Raw genomic sequence first — 25,000 nt, 5'->3', positions numbered from 1 at the left:
CCCTAACAAGGCATATAGCCACTTGGACGTACGAATCCCTAAAATTATTGTTCGTGTTTGCTAAAAACGCGCCCCGTTGGGCAACACATCATAGCCGGTCCGTAACAAGACTTCTTTTTGGGAGGGAGCTTTCTTTTTTTTCTCTTTTTTTACTCACGTTCAACCCTAACAAGGCATATAGCCACTTGGACGTAAGAGCCTACTATTTGGGACCATACCTAAGAAAGATAACAAGATGTTGGTTTGCGTTACATTTAAACTTCTGCATATCAGTACAATCAGGGAAACAGGTAACGTGAAGGAAATTCCAAAGTTTAGCTGTTCGAGGGAAGAAACTATTAGAGTAAAAAGTTTTCTGGCATTTAGGGACCTCAACAGTGAAGGGGTTCGATTTTGTTGCTAAGCGGGTTTGTTGAAGATATGTATTTCGAGGGGGGCACCAGTGCAACAAGTTCATCAAAGCACATTCTATTAAAATATTTGTAAAACAGGCACAGAGATGCAACATTGCGGCGATGGGACAGGGGTTGGAGCTTAGTTGACAATGTGGGACCTATTAGATTGAAGACTCTTTTTTGGACATAATCCAAGAGGGAGAGACTAGTGGTCGATGCACCAGCTCAGGTGTCGACGTAATCCTACATTCAGCACCTGGTATTTCAAATGATCACCCATCTGGTACTGACCAGGCTCAACATTGCTTAACTTCTGTGATCTAACGAGAACCGATGTCTTAAGATGATTATGCTTTATATATTCATTGCCCATACATACTTCTTCAATGTCATTATTATAATTTTCAAATATTAGTGTTTATACAATAGATTTGCTGACATTTCATTTGCATAAAGTTAGAATGTTTATGTTTTAGTATAACTTAGTCTGGGTGCCCGGCGTTGCCCGACGTTTCCCGGGTTTTTGTAGGTGTGTGTTGAGCAAAAAAGTTTTAGTAGGCAGGCAGGCAGGCTCGAACCCGTGATGCGAAGGCGGAAAAGAAAGTGGAGGTGTGTGTAAAGGTGTTGGTTGAGAAAAAAAAAAAAAAAAAAAAGGAAAATTGCGAGCGCAAAAAAAAATAAAAAGAAAGGTGTATTAGGCAGGTTCAAACCCGTACCGTGAAGGAGGAAAAGAAAGTAAAAAAAAAAAAAAAACTCAAAAAACGTAACGTGTTAGCTGTTGCGCCCATCTCCATCTGGAAAGTGACGTAATTTTAAATTAAGGCTAGACAATCGAAAAGAAGCGATGACTTTCGAAAATATCGGCGAAGAAAGCGACACCTCCCTGTAGAAAAGTGCCCAGTTCAGGATGAAGGAATTAATGTTTTTAGTCAATTTTTTTTTATATTTGTCGTCCGTGAAACTCCGTCACCTCTGTCGAAAGTTTTTGCGAGACATACATACATACATACATACATACATACATACATACAAACAGACAGGTGAGATTTATATTATAGATAAATAAAAACATCCCCCCAAAACTTGAAACATTTAAATTGGTGGACAGAAAGTAATTTCTGGCTAAAATTAAAGTTTAAGAATCAAATGTTGAATTCATGGTTCCTAAATCAAAAATATTGTTTCTTGGAAAAGCCATTACTCTAAAAAAAAAAAACTGATATGGTGTTTATATTCTACAGGGTGGACTTCAAAAGTAAAAGTAAAAAAAAAAAATGATTTAGTTCAAAATCTAAATGATTTTGATAAATGCAGCATTAAAAAGCGCATGTGAAAACAGAAAACAAGTGCGGCTATATTAACCATTAAATAAACATGAAATTCTGTTGTTTTTTTTTATATTGTTTTATTGAGTTTTTTTTTACAAACTGACAGAACTTTCACCACAACCCAATATATTTCTACAAACACATTTCAGTCTAAAATCTTGTTACTCTCGCTTCATTTATATCACTTGCATTGATTGGACTATTGTTCCCTACCCGAGTGTTATTTATGCACCGTTTCACTCGGATTGTCCTTCGACCGTCTTCAGGCATGTTGATTGGAAACGAAAAGAGAAAAGTTCGTTTCAAACAACAACAAACGTGCCTGAAGACGGTCGAAGGACAACCTGACCGAAACGTTGCACAAATAACACTCAAGATGAGAACAATAGTCCAATCAATACAATCAGCCCTCATCTAAAGAATTTCAGAACTTTTGCTTTATTTGTTTTGTCCTTTATTTCCCACGTTTCATTAGCGATGGTTCTGGCAAAGGGGGAAAATTGCTGTTTCTGGGTAGGAATCTATCGATCTAACGCTTTTTGTTGGCTAATTTTTGACCATGAAATCGTTTTTTTTTTTTTTTTAAATTTTTTCCAAATGGTTTCATGCCCTTTCTGGAGCAATTTCAATTAAAAAAAAGATCAAATTCGCATGATACACTAGATTATCTATTGTCGGACATAAATCGCTCTGTTGAAACCAAAATGGCTGCTATTTTTTTTTCGGCAGGGCATAGTTAAGTTTGAATCAGGTCTGTTGAAACCAAAATGGCTGCTGTTTTTTTGTTTGTTTTTTGTCTTTTATTTCTGTAGGGCGTATTTAAGTTTGAATCAGCTTTGTGGAAAGCAAAATGCTGCGTTTTTTTGTTTGTTTGTTTTTGTAGGGCGTATTTAAGTTTGAATCAGCTTTCATTGACTGAACTGTTACGTTGCGGTTTGATAAGCGATAAGATTGCCTTTCTAAACCTTCCGTTGAACCATCCGTAGAGGATGGGGTTTATGACTGTTGAAGTCATGGAGATGAGCAACATAATCGCGAAGAGGAGCTGGAGCGTCTCAGTGTTGAGCGAGTCGAGGATGTTTGGGTCGAAATCGAGAAGCATGTTTACCAGGGCGAGGGGCAGCCACGTAATCATGTAAGTCAGGGTGACCGCCGACAGCAAATACGTGTTCTTCTGGGTACGGATGAGGTTGTAATTTTGGATCCCCTTGTAGCACAGTCGACTGGCCATCCGGAGTCGCAGGTAGATGCAGATGAGGATGCTGAAGAGACAGATCAGGAAGAATGGTGTGAGGAACTGCAAAAAGAATACAAACACAGTGTAACGCTGGCGCCAATGGATGGACATCCAAATTTCGAGGCAGACGGGATAATGGAAAACTCCGCCGTGGATGTAGATTTGCTGGACGTCGTGGGAGACGTACATGGGGACGGAACAGACGGCCGAAACGAACCAGATAACGACGATGATTATAGCGACTGGCCATTTTTCGGTAACTTTCTGGCAGTTTTTGACCACGTTTAAGTAGCGGATGATGGAGATGGCAACAATGGTGTGTGATGAAGCGAATATGTGCAGGGACTGCAAGAAGGGGACAACCTTGCATACGAACTCGCCCATCATCCAAATATTGTGTGTGAGTTTTATGACCGAGAACGGCATGCAGACAATACAGATCATCATATCGGATACCGATAAGTTAATGAGCAACCAGCACTTTGGGTCGTTGTAGCTTTTCTTGCGGACGAACGTCACGCAGAACAAAATGTTTCCAAAAACACCGAAAATGTTGACGAGGGAATAAAAAACAAGTAAAATGTTCTTGCGAACTCCATGCAGCGTGTAAATGTTTTGTAGATAATCGTTAGCGACTCTGGCGAAGTCGACGCTTAAGTTTGTCTCTCCATTACGTCCTGCTACTTTAGAAGTGGGAGGCAAAAGTGTCATGTTGATGACGTCATTGGTGTAAAAAGAGGCATTCGTTCCCAACCAATGAAGGATCATCTTTTCTCAGCTGGATTGGAACGAAATCTTCTGTTTCTGAATTGGCCAGTAGAAGTTGTTCTTGGTTGCTAAAATTATAAATAAAAAAAGAAATACAAATAAAAAGTGAAAAAAAAAAAGATATAGGTATAAAGACTGGCACTGATCCGGAACCTGACCTAGGGCTGTGTCGGAATCTTCCGACAGTTTACGGTAAGTTGATGGAAAAGCAGCAGGAAAAGCCGACGCGATTATCGAATCAGTTATCAACTGTTAGCAGACGAGGCTTTCGTTAATAGACTCCCCCCCCCAAAAAAAAACAACCATAACACATTTTGGATACTTTTCTTAAAAATAAATGTTTTCCATCATAGTTGTTTCCATGAAGAAAAACTGTTTTCGTATTCACAAAAACACACAAAAAAAATACTTATTCTATTAAAAATTTTCTTGCAAAAAAAAAGAAAAAAAAGAAAGAAAAAAAAGAAAAAAAAGAAAGAAAAAAGAAAAAGAAAAAAAGAACACATTTTTTACGATACTTTCCATGAAAATAAAAAAACATTTGATTTTGTTTCTAAGTTTTCGTCTTGAAAAAAGAAAAACTTGTATCTTTAAAACATGTATTGAAAAAAAAATGTACTTTTCTTGCAAACAATAAAAATGTTCCTTTCAGAAAATTAAACGTTAATTTAATGTTAAATTTTGTCCTCCGCGTTTTGAATTTCTCATCTGCCATCGGCCTTTTCTAGAAACTTTTACGGCTGCTTACCAAAAGCTATTGAAAGATGCCGACGCAACCTTGGGTCAAATTCTGGAGCAGTACCTATAAATTAAATACAAACAATTTAACCACCAATTTACTTTAAGAACGAGCGATTAAAATAGTTTCAACGTGTAATTTTAACACGCAACTGTATGGGGAAATAGTCTTAATTTAGACAAGAGAGACAAAATGAAGCTGGTATCGGTCAGGAGCAATGTCGAGAAAAGCGCTTAGAATTTCCCAAATGGTTACCCATCTGGTACTAGCCCGGCATAACGTTGCTTAACTTCAGTGATCTAGCAAGAACCGGTGTGTCGACGTGATTATACTGTTTAAGGAGGATAGCTTTAAGTAGACGAGGAGAGGAAGAGAAAAGCATTCACGTGATGAACATGAGTAAAAAAGGGTGAGAAATAGAGTGTGATAGAGGGAGAGAGAGAGATAGGGAGAGGAAGAGGGAGAGGGAGAGAGAGAGGGGGGATAGGGGAGAGGAAGAGGGAGAGGGAGAGAGAGAGGGGGATAGGAAAAGGGGGAGAGAGAGTAACATAAAATATTCGTGCTTGTAAAGTAAAGGGTGAGAAATAGAGTGTGTGATAGAGAGAGAGGGGGAGGGAGAGAGAGAGGAAGAGAGGGGGGAGAGAGAGAGAGAGAGAGGAGAGAGAGAGAGAGAGAGAGAGAGAGAGAGAGTAACATAAAATATTCGGGCTTGTAAAGTACGTAACACACGTAATGTATTTTCCTTTATTTAACTATTGAATTACATTTATACTAGCAGGACCCGTGGAAATTTCACGGTAGTTGAAAAGTTTTTTTAAAACGCATTATAAAAAAAAATGAATAAAAAATAAAATAAAACAAATAACAACGAATTTAAAACAAGTTTTTAGCAAATTCTTTTTTAATCTTTAAAAGCTAAAAAGAATTGATTTAAAAAATTTAGATTTTTTTTCGATGAAAATTCAACACAACACATTGTTTTGCTTTGTTTTTTTTTTCTAAATAATTTTTTAAATATAAATTATAAAGGAACAGATGTTAACTCAGTTCCGCTTTTTTTTTTTTAAATTTCAAAACGAAATTAATTAAAAAAACAAACTTACAGTCTCCTCTCAACATGACATTTTTTTTACTATAGAATAAAATAACCAATTTGAAACCGTAAACATACAGCCATGTTTTTTTTTTTTTTGACATTTTTGGAGAGGAAATGGTTTTAATGATTTTTAACTAATAAAAATCAACTATAAAGGGAGGTAATTCGTTTCTCATTAATTAATGTTAACGATAATGATGTTTTTTTGTGACACTGGACGTACGGACAAGTAAATTGATATTTGGATTATAATGTCAACTATCCTTGTCTTGGTTGTTATTATTTTCTCCAAGCACATCTTTTCAACTTTGAAATCTTTATGACGAACCCGGGAACTCCCACAGGAACTCAAACCGAACTCCCTCATTTAATCCACGGGGGCAAATATTCTTGTAAAGAAGAACCCGGATGTATTCATATTCCTTACATCAATGATAAATAAATACAATCCCATCACTGTCTTCCATATTTCGTTCACGTTCATTAATTCCTTACTTATGTAAGGGTCTTTATTTTGTACTAGCAGGACCCGTTAACCGGCGTTACCCGGTCGTAAAATATGCATGAATATTATATTTTAATTAATGCAGATTTCTCATTTATTATAAACAGAATTACCTTAGATATTAAACAGGACGTTAAATTCCATTAAAAAAAATGAAGAAAAAAATAAACGCAAAAAAAAGCAACAAAAAAAACAGAATCATGTGCATGCGAGTATTATGTTTTTTCCTAAACAAGTCACTTCTTGTTAGTAAAACAAAAATATACTCGAGCTGAGATCGAAACCAAAACCCAAAGAAAGTGAGTCAAGTACGATAACCATTAGGCCAACTTGACACGTGCTTAAAAATGCTTTTAAACCTACTTATTCTATATTATTATTAAGATAAGGAAGCTGTCATGTTTCACATGCGTAGTCGTGAAACAGTTGACAAACAGATAAAAATACGATTTACCTCCCCTCCCCCCAAGCACCAATTTTTCAATTTTGACCCCTTAGCAGTCACTTTTTCCGGGTGAAAACTGATTAAAAAGTTTTCCAAATGTCTGGAAAAAATATCTATATATCAAATTTCAAGCCTGTAGATCAAAAATTTGTTGAGTATATAGGTTGAGAAATGCCAATCACACACATACACACACACATACACATACACACACATACACACACATATACACACACATATACACACACATATACACACACATACATACACACATACACACATATACACACACATATACAGACACATATACACACATACACTTTTATAGATATATAGATTGCTTTTTATTAAGAACAATACTTTGTGTTTATCATTTTGTTGCATCTTTATTTCATATATCTGCACCACGTCATGAAGGGGTGCACTTATAATTGGGCGCTTCTTCCTTATAAGAGCTAAATTCGAAAACCAATGGTATTTATTTATTTGTCATGGCGAATTTAGCAACATTTTAAAAAATTACGAAAAACGATAAGATAAAAGATTAATCATTAAAGAAAATAGTTTTCAAAACAACTTCTTTTAGTTTAAAGAGATAGTTTGAAAATATGAAGACAGACAGATAGCCAGACAGACATAGTGAGTTTTATCAATCAGACTAGCGGAGAATGTGCCCGGCTTTGCCCGGGCGTAAAATACGCTTAAATACAATATTTTAATTTGTCCAGATTTCGTATATATTATTATAGAGTCGTGATTTCCAAAGTAAAAAAAAAATATATATATAACGTATTTAGGTACCATCAGCCATAATCCAAACTGTAGCATTCAAAGCTGGCGACGTTACAACTGCACCAACGTAACACGCATATGAACCAATCAAGAATTAAAATTAAAAAAAAAATGGATGTACAAAACGTTTAACGATTTTTGCAATTTTGACCAATTTTTGACCCCTTAAAAACTATTTCAACCAGCTAAGGACCCATAAAAGAACGACCCTTAAAAAATCCAATCATTTGAGGCCCCAACGCCGCTCTGCGACTTTTAGTTTCGGAGGAGATAGAGTTTGAAAATATGGTGAGAGACAAACAGACATATAGCCGTTTCTATATTAGATTAAACAGCATCTAGTCAAGGGAAGTAACTCAGTCCGCCTTGTTATAATTAATGGCGGATGTCACGCAATAATCTATTTGTCAAAGTACATGATTTATGTAATAAAAACAGGTCCCTTCAGTCTTTGACAGAGTATGAATACCCACGAATGGGTGCATGCACGTGAAATCTTTGTGTCAGGAGGTGCCCAATCTCCAACTACACCTCTCCTGAGTCTACATTGTTAGATACCAGTGGCAAGTGAAGTGTATGTACAGGACGACTGGAAACAAATGCCGAGCTAAGCAGAGAGCACATACAGCGTCTAGAATTCCAAAATGGCCACCCATCTGGCACTAACCAGGCTCAACGTTGCTTAACTTCGGTGATCTGACGAGAACCGGTATGTCAACGCTATTATGCCGATATTTTATTTAATAATTAGGGCTAGGACAACAGCACATTCCTTTCCTTGTTTTGATTCTCACGTATATATCCATTGATATCTTATGTTTTTATGTAGAGTGATGTGGTTCTCGGTGGATTAATTGTGTCTAACTGTGTCGGATATAAGAGTTAAAACAACGAAAATAATATGCTGTTGTTATAGCTTTAGTAATAATGCAATACTATTTAACTAATTACGACATGATAATTATTAGGATTTTGACAACAGAATATTCTTGTCATTGTTTTGAATCTCGATTATATATCCGACACAGACACAATTAATCAAGCGAGAGCCACATCACTCTATATAAAAGCATATAAGATATCAACCGATACACACTCGAGAGTCAAAATAATGAAAAGAATATGCTGTCGTCCTAGCTCTAATAATTATACAAATAACATTGATTTCAGTGGGAATTGACGTAAAAAAGTGAGTAGACACGGTTAGTTTTTCATCAAAACTCAATTCTTCAACTGTTCGATTTCGTCATTATAATTGAGAAGACTCACTCATTGCCATTTTGCGCATAGCAGAGGAAAGTTTCTGGGTTCATGTAGTGTGCGTGCGTGTGTGTGTGTGTGTGTGTGTGTGTGTGTGTGTGTGTGTGGACACTAACCCTATTTGGGCTTAACCGGCTTCCTCCAAAGGAGGAAGTTCCATGGGAGCATGAAATTCGCAAGTGGTCCTCAGTTGCATGTATATCCATGTTAGGGGAGATGACGACGTTAGGTTTTTGCAACTCTAGCAGGAAGGTGTCGACGTCCTCCTCCATACAGCGCCTGGAACTGCCAAATTGGTCAACTATTTTAGCAATGACCAGGCTCAACGTTGCTTAACTTCAGTGATCTGACGGTAACCGGTGTATCTACGTGATTATGCCGTACTTGGTTCATGTAGTGTATTATTGGGTAATTCGATAGGGTTTGAACTTGGCAGCACTGCACTGATTCAATAGGTGACCACGCTATATTTAGTCAATCCCTTTCGACAGATTCATGAAATAATTAATAGTAATGCAAATGTTAGAAAGATGAACATTTTCAAGTGTTTTTTTTTTTTTTTTTTTTTCTAAAAAATACCATACTTACTCTGAGCAGAGATTTCTTTATTCACGCACTCGTATTTTCGTTGATTCTTTTTGTGTGTTGACACAGTTATCTGCCCTTGAAATCTATAAAATAATCAGAATAAAGCATTCATTGTAATTTAGAAATTAATTCTACTGAGAAAACAGATACACACCGTAATGGGCGCACTAAATTATGATAATAAAAAAAAAATAATAAAAAACATCCAAATCCGCCGTGTCCCTTCTTTTAGAATAGGTAGATCCTCGGTTTTCAACATAAAAATATTTAAAGTAAATTGTCAGTGAATAAACGCTACGCACAATTTTATAAAGAAAATGAATGAGTAATCAATCTGTCTGCTTTATGTTCACTTTTTTGTTATATATTTTTATATTAAGCTTACTTTTTCAATTTAAAATGACAAATGGTTATATATATATATTATTTATAGAAAGTTTGAAACATGTATGTATATATATGTATATATATATATATAGTTATACTTTTTTGGAAAAAAGGATTTCAGCAGAGTGATCTATTACGAGAAAAAAAATCCGAAAACAAGAGCGTATTATTTACATTTTTTATTTGGAGAAAGTTTAGATGAGACAAGTCATCGGTACCGTCGGTTTCAAACCTTATAATAGAGGACCGTTTTAGATACCCATATCAAGATTACTTCTCTCATCTAAACTATCTGTATATATATATATATATATATATATATATATATATATATATATATTGTATGTGTATTTAGGCATCATTCTTTCATTTAAACAAACGTTGTTAAGGACAACAAAGACTTTCGTTTGATTAGACCATTTTTTTTTTATCTTTTTCAATTTTTCTGATGATCTACACACTTTTGCAATATTTGTTTGCTTCCCCGCGAGAGAAAATTAGACACAATGTCGTTTTTAATGTGGGGGGAAAACCAGATCCCCCAAGGGGGGCACTCTGGCAAGGTCCAAATAATAGCAATTGTCTGATATGAAGGGTTTCCCTCACATTGACCAACCGTAATTACTTTTCTTTGCTCTCGGGCCAAGAAGTCCAGGAATAGGCTCCCTCGCCTATTTAGGGTGGAGATCGAAAGAATTAATATAAGTTCCATGTGTAGTTCGAAGTTGTCTGCGGATTCAAAAAATACATAGTCAGGAGGGCTGTGTGAATATTATTGCAAGGAGGGCTGGAAGTTTTCTTCTTTTTTTTTATATCGTAGTAGCGGTGAATACGTACGAGCTGTGCATGCCGAGTGTGATAGAGAAAGGTGCCCAATTCTGTGATCAGGGCTGGGTCATGGAGGGGGAAATGGGCTACGAAAAGCATTTGAGTGTGTTTCACTGGATTGGAAATTTGATTTGATTAAGGGCAGGTTTTTGCATTTTAACTTCGGAGGAGGGGCAGTTATGTTTTTTGTAAATGTTGTAATATTGCACTTGATTCTGTATTATGCATGGTAAGGCGACGTGGCAAGGTAGTTGTTGTATAACCGACGTAACCAGCGTAACTATTAGTGTTATTGTTGCTACAGGAGCTGACCTTACCCCCTCTTATAAAAAAAAGATTTTTTTTTAAATGGAAAAAATAAAAAAAGGTAAAACGGAAACTCTCTGTTATCTTTAACAGCGTTTGTTTAAATGAAAGATGTTTAAATAACACAATATAAATATATATATTGTGTTATTTATATATATATTGTGTTATTTATATATATTGTGTTATTTATATATATATTGTGTTATTCATATATATATTGTGTTATATATATATATATTGTGTTATATATATATATTGTCTTATATATATATATATATATATATATTGTGTTATATATATATATATATATTGTGTTATATATATATTGTGTTATATATATATTGTGTTATAGTCATCCACATACAGTACTGTTTCGCTGTTTCACAGCTCATCAGTGCGGCTAGACAGGCAACTACCTCAAGCCAGGATTGAAACCCGACCGTTTATACGGCAGTCAAAGCTCCTAACCATTACGCTATTGGCGGCTGCTTGAACGAGTAGTGAGTTTAACGATGTTTTGATATCGTTCGAAATACCTCCGCTCGATTTGTTTACACAAAGAGCGTCGCTTATATGCTAATGGTAATTCGTGTTTCACTTCTCAATATGCTCAACTCAAGGTGAGGAGCACTATAGTCATCCACATACAGTACTGTTTCGCTGTTTCACAGCTCATCAGTGCGGCTATATTGTGTTATATATATATATTGTGTTATATATATATATTGTGTTATATATATGTATATATATAGTGTTATATATATATTGTGTTATATATATATATTGTGTTATATATATATATATTGTGTTATATATATATTGTGTTATATATATATTGTGTTATATATATATATATTGTGTTATATATATATATTGTGTTATATATATATTGTTATATATATATATTGTGTTATATATATATATTGTGTTATATATATATTGTGTTATATACAGTGATGATCATATTTATTGGCACGGTAAAATAAAAGTTAAATTTTGTCTAATAAATTCTTAAAAAGGGATTAAATTAAAGAAAATAACAAAGTATATTATGTATTTTTAACTGGCCTTTCCGATGCAGCAATCGGATTTTAGAAAAAATAAATAACAAAGGAACAACAAACATAATTGCAAAAAACCCTTGTTCAAAATTATTGGCACGGCTTTGTTTTTCTTTTAGTATCAGTATAATATCAATCAATTTCCGGTTTACGTGCTTTCTGAACTTTTTTATAGCCATATTATGCTTGTTTAACGCTAATTCAGTGAATAATTTTTTTCAGATAATTTTTAGATAGCGATTTATTTAAACTATTATAAGTGACTAAATTATAATTTTCAATCGCGATGGTTAAAACTAAGGAACACAGCGAAGACGTCAGGAAGCTTGTTGTAGCATGCCATACCAATGGGGAGGGCTATGATAAGATTTCAAAGAAGCTAAACCTTCCCAAATCCACTGTTAGAGCCATAATAAACAAGTTCAAATCGCAAGGCCACGTTATGAGTTTAGAGGGTAGAGGGAGAAAAAGGATTCTTTCCCCAAGAGATGAACGGAAAATTGTTCGACAAGTAAAACAAAACCCAAGGATCTCTGTTGGGGAGATTGTTGATGAACAGAGCACCTCTAGAGTGAATGTATCTCGACATACAGTTGGTAGAGTTTTGAAGAGAGCTGGTTTAAAAGCATGTCGTCCGAGAAAGACTCCCTTATTGAAGCCTATGCACCTGAAAGCAAGGCTAGCCTTTGCAAAACGTCATATTGATAAAGATGTTGCATTCTGGAAACGTGTTCTATGGACTGACGAAACGAAAATAGAGTTATTTGGCCATAATAAAGTGTCTTATATTTACAGAAAATCTGACGAAGCTTTCCTGCCTAAGAATACCATACCCACAGTGAAGCACGGTGGAGGCAGTTTGATGTTTTGGGGATCCTTTGCTGCCTCTGGACCAGGGCGACTTGTTAAGGTCACAGGTAGCATAAAAAAGGAAGATTATGTTAAAATATTGGATGAAAACCTGAAAGACTCTGCTAAAGAGCTCTCACTTGGTCGTCGTTGGTGGTTCATGCAAGATAATGACCCAAAGCATTCGGCTAAACTGACTAAGAAATGGCTTGAGGACAATCATATTAATGTTTTGGAGTGGCCATCACAAAGCCCAGACCTTAATCCAATTGAAAATTTATGGAGAACATTAAAATTGAGGGTAATGCAAAGGAAGCCTAAGAATCTTATTCAATTGGAGGATTATTGTCAGGAAGAGTGGGCTAAAATTACTACTGAAGAGTGCAACAACTTGGTTGTAAACTATGAAAAGCGACTGAGGAAGGTAATCAAGGCCAAAGGCTATACAATTGATTATTAAATAAATCGTGCCAATAATTTTGAACAAGGGTTTTTTGCAATTATGTTTGTTGTTCCTTTGTTATTTATTTTTTCTAAAATCCGATTGCTGCATCGGAAAGGCCAGTTAAAAATACATAATATACTTTGTTATTTTCTTTAATTTAATCCTTTTTTTAGAATTTATTAGACAAAATTTAACTTTTATTTTACCGTGCCAATAAATATGATCATCACTGTATATATATTGTGTTATATATATATATATATTGTGTTATATATATATATTGTGTTATATATATATATATTGTGTTATATATATATATATTGTGTTATATATATGTTGTGTTATATATATATACTGTGTTATATATATATATTGTGTTATATATATATTGTGTTATATATATATTGTGTTATATATATATATTGTGTTATATATATATATATTGTGTTATATATATATATATTGTGTTATATATATATATATTGTGTTATATATATATATTGTGTTATATATATATATATATTGTGTTATATATATATATATATATATATTGTGTTATATATATATATATATATATTGTGTTATATATATATATATATATTGTGTTATATATATATATATATATATATTGTGTTATATATATATATATATATATTGTGTTATATATATATATATATTGTGTTATATATATATATATATATATTGTGTTATATATATATATATATTGTGTTATATATATATATATATTGTGTTATATATATATATATATTGTGTTATATATATATATATATATATATATATATATATATATATATATATATATATATATATATATAATTTGTCTTTTAATAGATTCACTGTGGATTGTATTTACTGGCGCTATAGAAATTGTATAAAAAGGAGAAACTATTTCGTTGATTTCTATTTTTCTCATATAAAAATGATTATCTAAATTCTGGCCAACAAAATTCGTGTATTTCATACGCGTATTTTAATATTTTAATGCAGATTGTATGTGTGTGCGTTCTTGCAAAGACACATAGTCGTCACGATGCTTCTTTTGTTTATCATGATACACACGAGGGTGAGCTCCATCTACCCCGCTAGAAATATACTTATACTTGATAGTATCCTACGTCTGTACTAAGCCACCATTCGCCCATGCATGGAATATTGTGTTGCTACATATGAGGCGGTGCATCAACCACTAGTCTCTCTTTCTAGGAGAGGGTACAAAAAGAGTATCCAATCTAATAATCCTCTCACTGTCAACCAAGCTCCAACCTCTGTTCCATCGTCGCAATGTTGCACCACTGGGCTTGTTTTATAAATATTTAGATGTTCGATGAATTTGCAACACAGATGCCCCCTCGACATAAATACCCACGACTATGTCGACAAGCAGAAAAATTCTATTCCTTCAATGTAGATGTCCCCCGACGCCGGAGAGCCTTCTACTTTGAAAATCTCTTCTCGTGTACTGCTAGACTTTGAAATTCGCGCCCCGTAACCCGCTTCACCGACTGCACTCACGTGCTGAAATTTAAATGTAAAGTGAACAACTCCCTATAAGTATGGGCTCCAATTCACAGTCACCTCTTACATCTCAGTAGCAATTTGGCTTGTTCAGGGTGAATCTGATTTTAAAAAAGATATAAAAGGATATTAATAATAGAACGGTTGAATGTTCTGAGTATCTGAGCCAGGATATCCCGGACTTGGATACGCCCTATTGGTGAGTGTGACAGAGGACAGCGTCATAATTGGTGCCCGTGACCAAATATTCGTTCATACTTGGTCGCGAGATGCGGGATCGTCCGATATCTTCACCCTCCCGACCAAGCAGACCAGGGAGAAACGTCACAGGACGGAAAAAATTAAAAAGTGTAGAGTACTAGCTAACACTAGACAATTTCACAATAGTATTAATATTAGGTTGTTGCATAAATTCCCGGCTTTCCATAAAAAAATTGTGTTCTAAAATATGTTTTCATATTTGAAAAAGTGTCATATTATCTCATTAGAAAACACGCACTCTGTTCCGCAAGAGAATGGTCATCGTTTTGTTTTGTTTTTTTTTGTTTTTTTGCTTATATAATTTTTTTCTGGTTTTTCAGAATCGACAAATGGATTGTCAAGTAGGTAAAATATCTCATTTTCAACACCTCCTTTTCGCTTTTAATCGAGATTGAAAAGCGAGTAAAGTGACCAAGGATATTTGTGCCGTATATGGAGAAAACACTATAGCTAAAGAGAACTGTTTGAGATTGGTTTACCGGATTCAAACACGGTAAATTTTGCCTCAATGATGTTCCTCGTTCCTGAAGACTAATCAATATAAACGAAGACCAACTCAGGGTTCTTTTGAAAGAAGATGGCCATCAAACATGTAGAGAATTGAGTGAAAAGATGAAGAGTGATTTTGCGATAATTTCACGCCATCTTCAGTCGATGGGATTCACACAAAAACTTGGAGCTTGGGTCCCACACGAACTTAATTTTGCTGTTAAAATAATTTTCTTTTCTTAAAAAAAAAAAAAAAAAAAAAAAGGCAGCAGGAACTTATGCAACAACCTAATAGGTAAATGATCGCAATAGTTCAGGTAGGATTCGAACCCGGCATAGTTGATTCCGTAGCGAAAGTAACCATTAGGATTCTCATCAATCCTCTTTGCTCGTTGTCGTCAAGAGGTCATAACCTAAAATGTTAAACATTCAGAATGATTACTTGTCAGTAATATGGGTCTTAATGTTATTGCTTAATGTTGAAAGATTTATTGAAAATAAATGCTTTAATGATTATCCATCCGTTAATTTATTTCATTTTGAGAGAGAGAGAGAGAGAGAGAGAGAGAGAGAGAGAGAGAGAGAGAGAGAGAGAGAGAGAGCAAGCAATAAAGGGAGATTTTGTAAAACGCCATTACTTGCTCCTTGAACGACGGGCATGATGAAGTGGCCTTCTCAAGTGGTAGCCTTCCATATTTCGTGACATGCTCTCCATAGACTCTCCCAGTGGGATCCGATTTAATGATGTTTGCCTGTGTCACGTGTCTGGTATGACTCGCTTCTGCCTCTTCGCATCGCCTCGTATTATACATAAAGTATTTCGGCACTTCCGGGCAAAGCAACGACCTGGCGAAATTGTCACCCACGTCTTCCTTTCCTTTCTTTTCTTTTTACACCGGTGTAATAGTTTCGTTAAACTCTAATGCCGGTGGTTCGATTAGAGAGAGGGGAGAGAGACAGAGAGACAGAGAGATTAAAAGAGATGATAGAAAGAGATAGATAGAGAGAAGGGGAGAGAGAAAGAGAGAGTAAAAGAGATAGTAGAAAGAAAGAGAGAGAGAGTAAAAGAGATGATAGAGATAGTAAAAGAGATGATAGAGATGATATAGATAGATAGATAGATAGATAGATAGATAGTAAAACAGATGGTGGACAGAGCGAGAGTGAATACGTGTACATGTATGTGTAACGTGTGGTGGGGGGAGAAAGAGAGAGATTAAAAGAGATGGTAGAAAGAGATAGATAGATAGAGAGAGAGAGAGAGAGAGAGAGAGAGAGAGAGAGAGAGGGAGAGAAAGCGAGAGTAAAAGAGATAGCGGAAAGAGAGAGAGAAGGAAAGCGAGCGTAAAAGAAATGATAGAGATAGCTAGCTAGCTAGTTAGATAGATAGATAGATAGATAGATAGATAGATAGATAGATAGATAAAAGAGAGGGTGGACAGAGCAAGAGAGTGAATGCGTGTACGTGTGCGTATGTATGCGTGCGCGTGTATGTGTGTGTGAGAGAGAGAGAGAGAGAAAGAGAAAGAAAGAGAGAGAGATTAATATCCATAGTGAAAATGCTAAGGCCCAAATTTTTGCCTAGAATTCACTTATTTACTGCGTTTATATTTCCGAGCGAAGAAGTTGAATGGGAATAGACCCCCCCCCCCAAAAAAAAACCCCACAAAAACAGCCAATCTTTTACCGTCGGTTCGCAAGGATCTGTTGTCCTTGGATAAGCAAGCTGCTAGAATGTTCTTTTATTTAATTATTTAAAGCAAACTATGCATTTAGCCAACTGCATACCTAAGTTTATCAAACGAATGATTTAGCATTTATATTCATTAAAAATCACTTCCCGTTCGTTTCTTGACGGGATTTTTGCACCTTTTCTGTTGACTTATCTTATAACATGGTTTCCTTGAACAATCATTAAATCTAATTTTATATAAGAAACATGAAAATCAACCGGAAGTTCGAGAGGGAGAGACGCCTACAATTTGCCGGTCACTGTCTGAGGAGCAAGCATGAATTGGTGAGTGATGTATTGCTATGGACTCCACGACACGGACGCGCAAGCAAAGGACGACCTAGATCCACGTACATCCAGCAAATAGAACACGACGGCAACTGTGAACCTGAAGATCTGAGGCAGCTGATGGGAGACAGGAAACTCAGGAGAGGAAGAGTCACATTGGTCCGGGCAAGGAGTCCGTCCTGTTGATAATGATGATCTCGAAAACCATTAAGGATATAAAAACACATCTGGTATATTCAAAAAGTTTGTAATTTCAAGTTTTTCATGAAATGTTCAGATGTTCAATGTGAGCACCATTGGTCACATGACACATATCAAGCCGATAGTCCAATTCATGCCAATTGCGTCTTAGCATTGCATTGTCAATGGTTGAAACAGCTTCTTTTATTCGGACATTCAGCTCATCCATTTCTCTTCAAATGGGAGGCACAGAGGCCAGTCCTTTCACAAATCTCCGCCCCCCCCCCCCCCAAAAAAAATCGCAGGGTGTTTTCCGAATTTTTTTTGCTAAATGCACGTCAAACAAGTGTGCATGATTCAGTTTTTTTGCCAATTCAAATTCAAGCTCACAAAACGTCTTTTCTGGTTGAGTGAACGCCATTATTGGATCTGAAAAGAAATGGAAAAAATCAGTAGCAAAAACCATTTAGCTTTAAAGTGGCACCATATTCATCTTACTACCATTAAGCAGAACTTGAAATGTGTCCAAGACTTTTAGAAAGTTGGATGGTATTTGAGTACGGGAAAGAAGTAAAAGTTCTTTGGGCTATCGAAGATCTGCCAGTAGTTATCTTCAGACGAATATAGCCAAAGTGATTGCCAAAAGTGGCTGAAGTAGTTCTTCAGGGAACAGATGAAATTGATCCACCCTGCAAGCTGATTGGTCAGTGTGAAGCCAAATTACATAGCAAACACATTTATCTGTGAGCGAAAATAAGGTCTTATTCATGACTTATTATTTATTAGCGGGATCTGTGGAAATTCCACAGGGGACTCATTCATATGTAATATATTGATGTTGGCATTCTGCAAATGTTCAGCGTAAATGGAGACGCCCTGATATCATTGTATCTCTTTTGTTAAAACTACAAAAGTATTTATCTAAGCTAGCAGGGACGCTCGGTGAAGCCCGGTCGTAAAGTACACTTAAATATGATATTTTAATTCTTGCAGATTTCGTATATATTATTATAGAGTTAATGTTCTATCGAGTTTTATATATTATAAAGTTGCGATTTCAAAAATAAAAAAAAATATATCCATATGACTTGGGTGCATCAGCTGGAATCGAAACCAAAACTTATGAATATATATAGTGCAAAATTTTATTGAAAATTCAAAGACTCGTGTTTTCATTTTTATAACCTTCGTTTATTTCCTGGCTTTTTCCATTGTAGCTGTTTCATTAGTGAGTAGGCAATTTTACGATTTATGTTTCCGTAAAAATATCTTGTCCCCACCAACTTCTTCAGATGTTTATCCATTAGATTTTTACAACAAATGGTATATTTTTAACATGCTGGACATCGTATTCGGGTAAAATATATATATATATATATAACTTGAGTTATTTCAGCTATAATCGAAATCGAAACCAAAGCTTATGAAGAATTCTTGGTAAAATTACTTATTATAAGAAATGGAAGTCCATAACAATTAAACAATAGTCACTCGGATGTAAGCGTGACACACAAAACAAATAACACACGTTATCCTATTAATATATAGATTATTATTATTATTATTATTATTATTATTATTGTTGCTGTTGTTGTTATTATTTTGGTATCGTTGAATTCAGTCCCCACCACCCTCTTTAAATTTATGATACGATATCTCTACTAGAAGACTGGTGAAATATTCGAAGTAAGAAAACCATAATTCCCAGGACATGTTGAAGCTCTGTATTGTAAGCAGAGATTTTGAGACTTGGATATCTACAACTTTTGGGGCTTTTTTTTTCGTTTTACAAAGGTGTCAACACTTATCAAGGCCCGGAGGCCACTCGATGATAAGGGTTAATGGGTATACATAACTAGTGGAAATTTTGTAAATTGGATTACTTAGGGGGATGGTTCATCAAGAATTTGTTTATGTTGGACTTGAAAACAATCAGATTGTAGTCAGCTGGAAAGCAGGCAAATGAAAGAGTTCCACAGGCGTGCAGTTCTAATAAAGAAGCTTTGTTTATGGAATCTACGTTTAGGTTTAGGCACAGATAAAGAGTGTGGGAAATTATTGATAGTGGTTTTGGCTAGATGAGTGTTTTTCGTGAAAGTTTGACGAGAGGGGGGGCATAGCTTCAGCTCAGGCGAGCACTTGCCATGAAAATAACAATAAAGTAGTGATAGATCCTGCAACATCTCTTCTGTGGGAAAAGGTTGCAGGGAAGAGAAAAGGACATCCCCCATTAAGCTATGAAGTCTATTTTGAACTCTGTCAAGGCAGGATATGCTGCTTTCTAGCAGCTCCTGCCCAGATGTGGCAACAGTACTCCATCATTGGCCGTACCTGGCTTTTATATAGGTAGAGAATTGCATCAGGAGTGAGATATCTACTGGAGCGGTAGAAGAATCCCACCATTTTTCCAGCGACCTTGGCAATGCATTTGATGTACGTGTTCCATTGCAGGTCAGGAGTAAAGGTCAAGCCCAGAAGGTTGTCAAAACATGGAGACATAGTAGTTCCTTATGTCCAAGAATGAGAGTAAATAGTCACAAGCATTGTTAGCCCTCTTACTGTCGAAATTCTTTACAAGATTGGAAGTTCAAGACCTTCTCAGTGGACGAGTTTACCTCTTTTTCAAACAAATAGAATAGGGAATAGGAGAACTAAATTTTATTATGTAATGAAGGTAGGTGTATATCACGTATGCCATGGTAGGTTTAGTATATGCGTATATGTATCTAAACTCTCTGGATTGGTTGGTTGGTTGTTTTTGTTTTACGGCATATCAACCCTTTTCGGGTTATTTAATGCCGAATCCAAAGATTTTGAAGAAAAATTTTTTTAATAGAATATATTTGTTGTTTTCACGTCGGTTTCTATTCAACCCATAGTTGGGACCCTAACAGGTACTATCACTCCGGGTCAGAGTGGACCTAGGAGCAATGGTAATTAAAGAGTGGCTCCACACTCCCCAAAGCCCACAAGCTGGGGCCTCACCACTGGATATAGTTTAAGGTCATATCCAGGACCCCCATTGAGGGACTTTTACCCTCTGCAGGGGGGCAGTCGACGTATTCTAATGCTGATATACCTGGCTTTTATATAGGTAGAGAATTGTATCAGGAGTGAGATATCTACTGGAGCGGAAGAAGGATCCTCCACTGCACTCTAATTTAAAAAGAGGCTCTAACCTATTAGGCCCGGCACTATCAGCCAAACTCCAACCTCCGTCCCATCGCCAAAATGCTGCATCACTGTGCTTGTTTCATAAGTATTTTAATGGAATGTGCGGTGACAAACCTATAGTACTTGTGCTCTCCCGACATACTTTCGACTAACTCAACAGACAGCAAAATCCCACCCCTACACTGTAGATTTGGTCTCAAATGCGACCAAGTGGCACCATAATTTGTTTGGGATGAATAGATAGTAAAAAAAATTTAAAAATGTTGCTGAAGAATATTAGAATTTATCTTAATTTTGCATTTCTGCATTTCTGTTCAATACGAAAACCATTTTTCTCCCAGCTTCCATGTGGCTGAGCAACTTGCCGGGTTCTTGTTTGGTCTTTTACCACAGTACCATAATAACGTGGAAGATACCAATATTTTATAGGGGTTTTCAGGTATTTTACTCTTCTTTTGTCGGGTTAGGGTTAGGGTAAGGGTACATATGCTGACTCATCATCAGTTCGAATGGCACCCCCATCAGTGATGGGACGATTCTAATACTTTCTCCCATTCCAATGTAATTACCAATTCTGTCCTAAATTTCCAATTCCGATACAATTACTGATTCCGATTCTTTTATAACCTCCAAATATCTATGTATCTACCCAGAGTAGCGGGACAGCACTACTGTCAAAGGAAAAGCAAGGTGCCTCCTCCCTTCGCTAATCTGTGAGAGACCATTGCATGGGTAAATGGGTAGGATCATGATCAAGAACCCACTTAGTCCCTCCCCTCCAATCAGGGTAACGTGAGGTCATGGAAAACAGGTGACTGATGCAATATGGAAGCAAACAAAAATAATTCTGTTCATGGTTTCATGTAATCGTCCAGTATGGGCGCTGCTCTGACAGAAAGAAACTGCAACCTAGTGCATGTACAACTGCAAAGAAAGCGATGGCAATACATCAAACTTTTATTCGTGATTGGAAGCTCGCCCCTTTGGACGACAAATATCGAAGAATTGGCTAAATATATTAATTCCTTCATCCTCAACTGAGCCATTTTCTACAGGGAGGGGTCGCTTTTTTCGACGATATTTTCGAAAGTTATCCCCTCTTTTCGATTGACTAACCTTAATTTACACCTACGTCACTTCTGATTTGGCGATGGACGCAACAGCAAATATGTCACTATTTTTTTTTTTTCATGTTCTTTTCCCTCTTCCGCGGTATGGATTCTAGCCTGCCTGCCTACTACCCCCCCTTTTTTTTTTTTGCTCAACACACACCTCCAAACACTCGGGCAATGCCAGGCACCCATGCTAGTTATTAAATGAAATAATAACAATTTCAGTGCTACTATAGCGTGATTCCTACCCTCATTTTCTGTTCCTACCTCAATATGACAAAAGTATATTGGTAGATCAACAAATACTGTGGTTGACTGGTTTAATTAATTCCCGAGAAGTTACAAGAGCTTTATTCTGGGGTGATGCACAGTAAGGAAATCGCAACACAATATCTCCTTCAACATGGTCTCCTAGTTGGCAAAAAATCCTTGCTGTAATGCGGCGGGCCAGTGATTTTAACTAACAAGAGATTCCACAGACAGAATATACCAGCATGGAGGTGCAGAAGAAAAGGTTGCCAGTTCGGTCCGTTAGAAAAGGGAACAAATTCTTCCATTATACCAATTTGAATGGAAGACTCCGCTGCGATTTGAAGTTCTGTGGAATTTTAGAGCTGGTTTATATGCGGAACACTAAGATGCCAACGGAGGAGGTGCCAAAGCATACTGGTAGATCAACAAATAATGTGATTGACTGGTTTAATTACTGTCGGGAAGTGTGCTCTAAGATCGTATCTGTGACGAGGAGATGAAAGATGAGGGGAACAACAGACAACCCAATACAAATAAATGAGGCCAGATTTGCAGGGCGCAGGAAATACAATCGTAGCCATCTTTTAGCTGGAGATGAACCGTTTTATAGAAGAGAATAAAATAGTGTCAAAAAGTATTTTTTTTTTCTATCCTACTTTGATAAGAATCATCTTAGACTCGAAAAATAGGGTAGGAATCACATTATAGTTGCACCAAACATTTTTACCAATTTATACTTTTTCTCTGAATGATTCCCCCGCCCCCGTTTTAGAGATAGTTTCGGCATGGATCTTCAATTTTGCAAGATTCACGGCCGAAGTTAATTCTAATTGTTTAAAGTTGGTTTTACGGATTTTTCATACTTCTTGAAATTTTATTTTATTCTATAAGAATAAAATAAAATAATTTCCAGAAGTATGGGTTTTTTTTCTGTCTTCCTTTGATAAAAATCGCCTTAAACCCGAAAAAAATGGGTAGGAACTACATTATAGTAGCACAAACATCATTTTCTCATGCGTGGAGTGTTGTTGCCACATCTGAAGTGCTGCATCAATCATGAGCCTTTTCCTTTTGGATAAAAATAAGGATATCTAACCTCAGAAGTCCCGCACTGTCTGCCAAGCTTCAGCCTCTGTTGCATCTCTCAGCGTTTCACAAGTAATTATACAAAATATGCTCTGATGAACTTAGTGCACTGGTACTCCCTGCCCCCCCCCCCCATTCCGATCCACTTAACAAAATCGTACGTGTAGAAACTTCTAGAGGCCAAAATATTATTTTAGCTGGAGATGAACCTTCTGAAGAAAACGTTGGAAATTCAGTGCAAGATCATGGATTTTTCAGCATAGTTTATAAAATAGAAGAGAATAGTGTCAAGAAGTATCTTATATATATATATATATATATATATATATATATATATATACAGGGTGGGCCAAAATAAGGGTCCTATTTTTAAAGATTTAAAGATAGGACCCTTATTTTGGCCCACCCTTTATATATATATATATATATATATATATATATATATATATATATATATATATATATATATATATATCTTCCTTTGGTAAGAATCACCTTAGACCAGAAAAATAGGGTAGGAATCACGCTACAGTAACACCACAATTTCTATACAAACTTTTTAATGACAACTTCTGAAGACAACGAAAAAGTGCTGGCAATGAGTAAGAATTCAAAGAGTCTAAAAATGTTCTTGGTGAAGAAAAGTGTTTGTCTGTGGGAAGGAATAGAGTAGCCATCTTTGTTTCGGCTGACGGCACGTGAGTTTGTGTGTAGCTGTTGGGTACATTAACGTGAGTGACGTCACGTGAGTTTGTTTGCAGCTGTTGGGTACATTAACGTTCCTGCTTTATTTGTAGAAAACTGTTTTATGAACTGTGTACATAAGTTCATTTAACAGCGTGATATACTGCGCGCCATATTGAGATTTTTTTTTTTTCGATACCAAAATGCCGAGGAAGGATGTGTTATATGCGCGTGTGTTGCTTCTCTAAGTAAAGGAGGTAAGAGAAGAGGAAGAAAACCGCTGTTTGGGTTTTTATAGTGCGCGCGAATTTTTGGAAAGCAATTTTCTTGCGTCGCGATTACTTGAAAAAAATTACTGATTTAAGCTTCTGACCAATCGAGAGTCGATGCCAAAAGCAAATATTCGCTGCTGTTGTTTCTAACAGGAACGCTTTTGTTTTACTGTTAGCGACTCTATATATTTCCCCACGTTACTTTAAGAGAACAAAATTAAAACTAAGGGTGGGGGCATCTACTGCGCTATTATTAGGTCGTTTTTATATATAGTTGAACGTAAAAAAACGACATTATTTTTGCACCAACCTAATAAAATCGCATTTTCTGAGGCCTACAAGCAGAGCTACGCCTCTCGTTGGTTTTGGATGAGGTCGGAGGTGAGTAAGGAGCATCTGGATGTATCTCAAGAAAATTAAGAAAAAAGTAAGACTTTAATGACGAATTAGATTAAATTTGGTCATTCGTAAAATACTACACTGAATCTTCAACGGACAGAACGTTTCCTCATTCCGTTTTAATGGAATGGAAGCGTAACATGGTCTGACCAATCAGAGGGTCAACAGGAAGAGGGAGAATAGAAGAAAAACGAAAATGAGTGGCGACTTAATTTCGCCATTTTTTTTTTTTAATTTTTTTTTCAAAGACATTTCTTTGAATAAAATGAAGATTTTTTTTTTTTTTTTTTTTTTTTAGATTAAAATTTCAATTTGCGGCCCTAATGTAGTGTTAAACGCTTTCATTAACCTTCCGGCAATTTCCAATTGTAATCAAGCGCGGCTCGTTTTATTTTTTATGCGTTAGTTGCTATTTGAAACGAGTTGCTATTTATTTTAGCCATTTCTTTTGATCTGGAAAAAGATTATTCTATCTTTATTTAAAATGGCCGGCCTTTTATCTC

The 25,000-nt window shown here is 35.9% G+C and overlaps 1 protein-coding gene across 2 annotated transcripts in view; it reads right to left on the bottom strand.

Moving 5' to 3' along the window:
* Window positions 1-1,793: 1,793 nt before the first annotated feature.
* Window positions 1,794-25,000, bottom strand: part of LOC145283949 (neuropeptide Y receptor type 6-like) — a 122,772-nt gene continuing 99,565 nt past the window's right edge. For both annotated transcript variants that reach the window (XM_080133046.1, XM_080133045.1), the window contains exons 2-3: window positions 9,154-9,236; window positions 1,794-3,796 (exon numbers count right to left, since the gene is read on the bottom strand). In XM_080133046.1, coding sequence (XP_079989172.1) covers window positions 2,625-3,728 — 1,104 coding nt within the window. In that variant the 5' untranslated portion in view covers window positions 3,729-3,796; window positions 9,154-9,236 and the 3' untranslated portion in view covers window positions 1,794-2,624. The remainder of the gene's footprint in view (window positions 3,797-9,153; window positions 9,237-25,000) is intronic.

Source organism: Euprymna scolopes, chromosome 8, assembly GCF_053919585.1.
Source record: "Euprymna scolopes isolate OS-2025 chromosome 8, ASM5391958v1, whole genome shotgun sequence".
Classification (NCBI taxonomy): Eukaryota; Metazoa; Mollusca; class Cephalopoda; order Sepiida; family Sepiolidae; genus Euprymna; species Euprymna scolopes.
The sequence above is the reverse complement of the archived record's forward strand: the minus strand, read 5'-3'. Positions and strand labels throughout refer to the sequence as shown.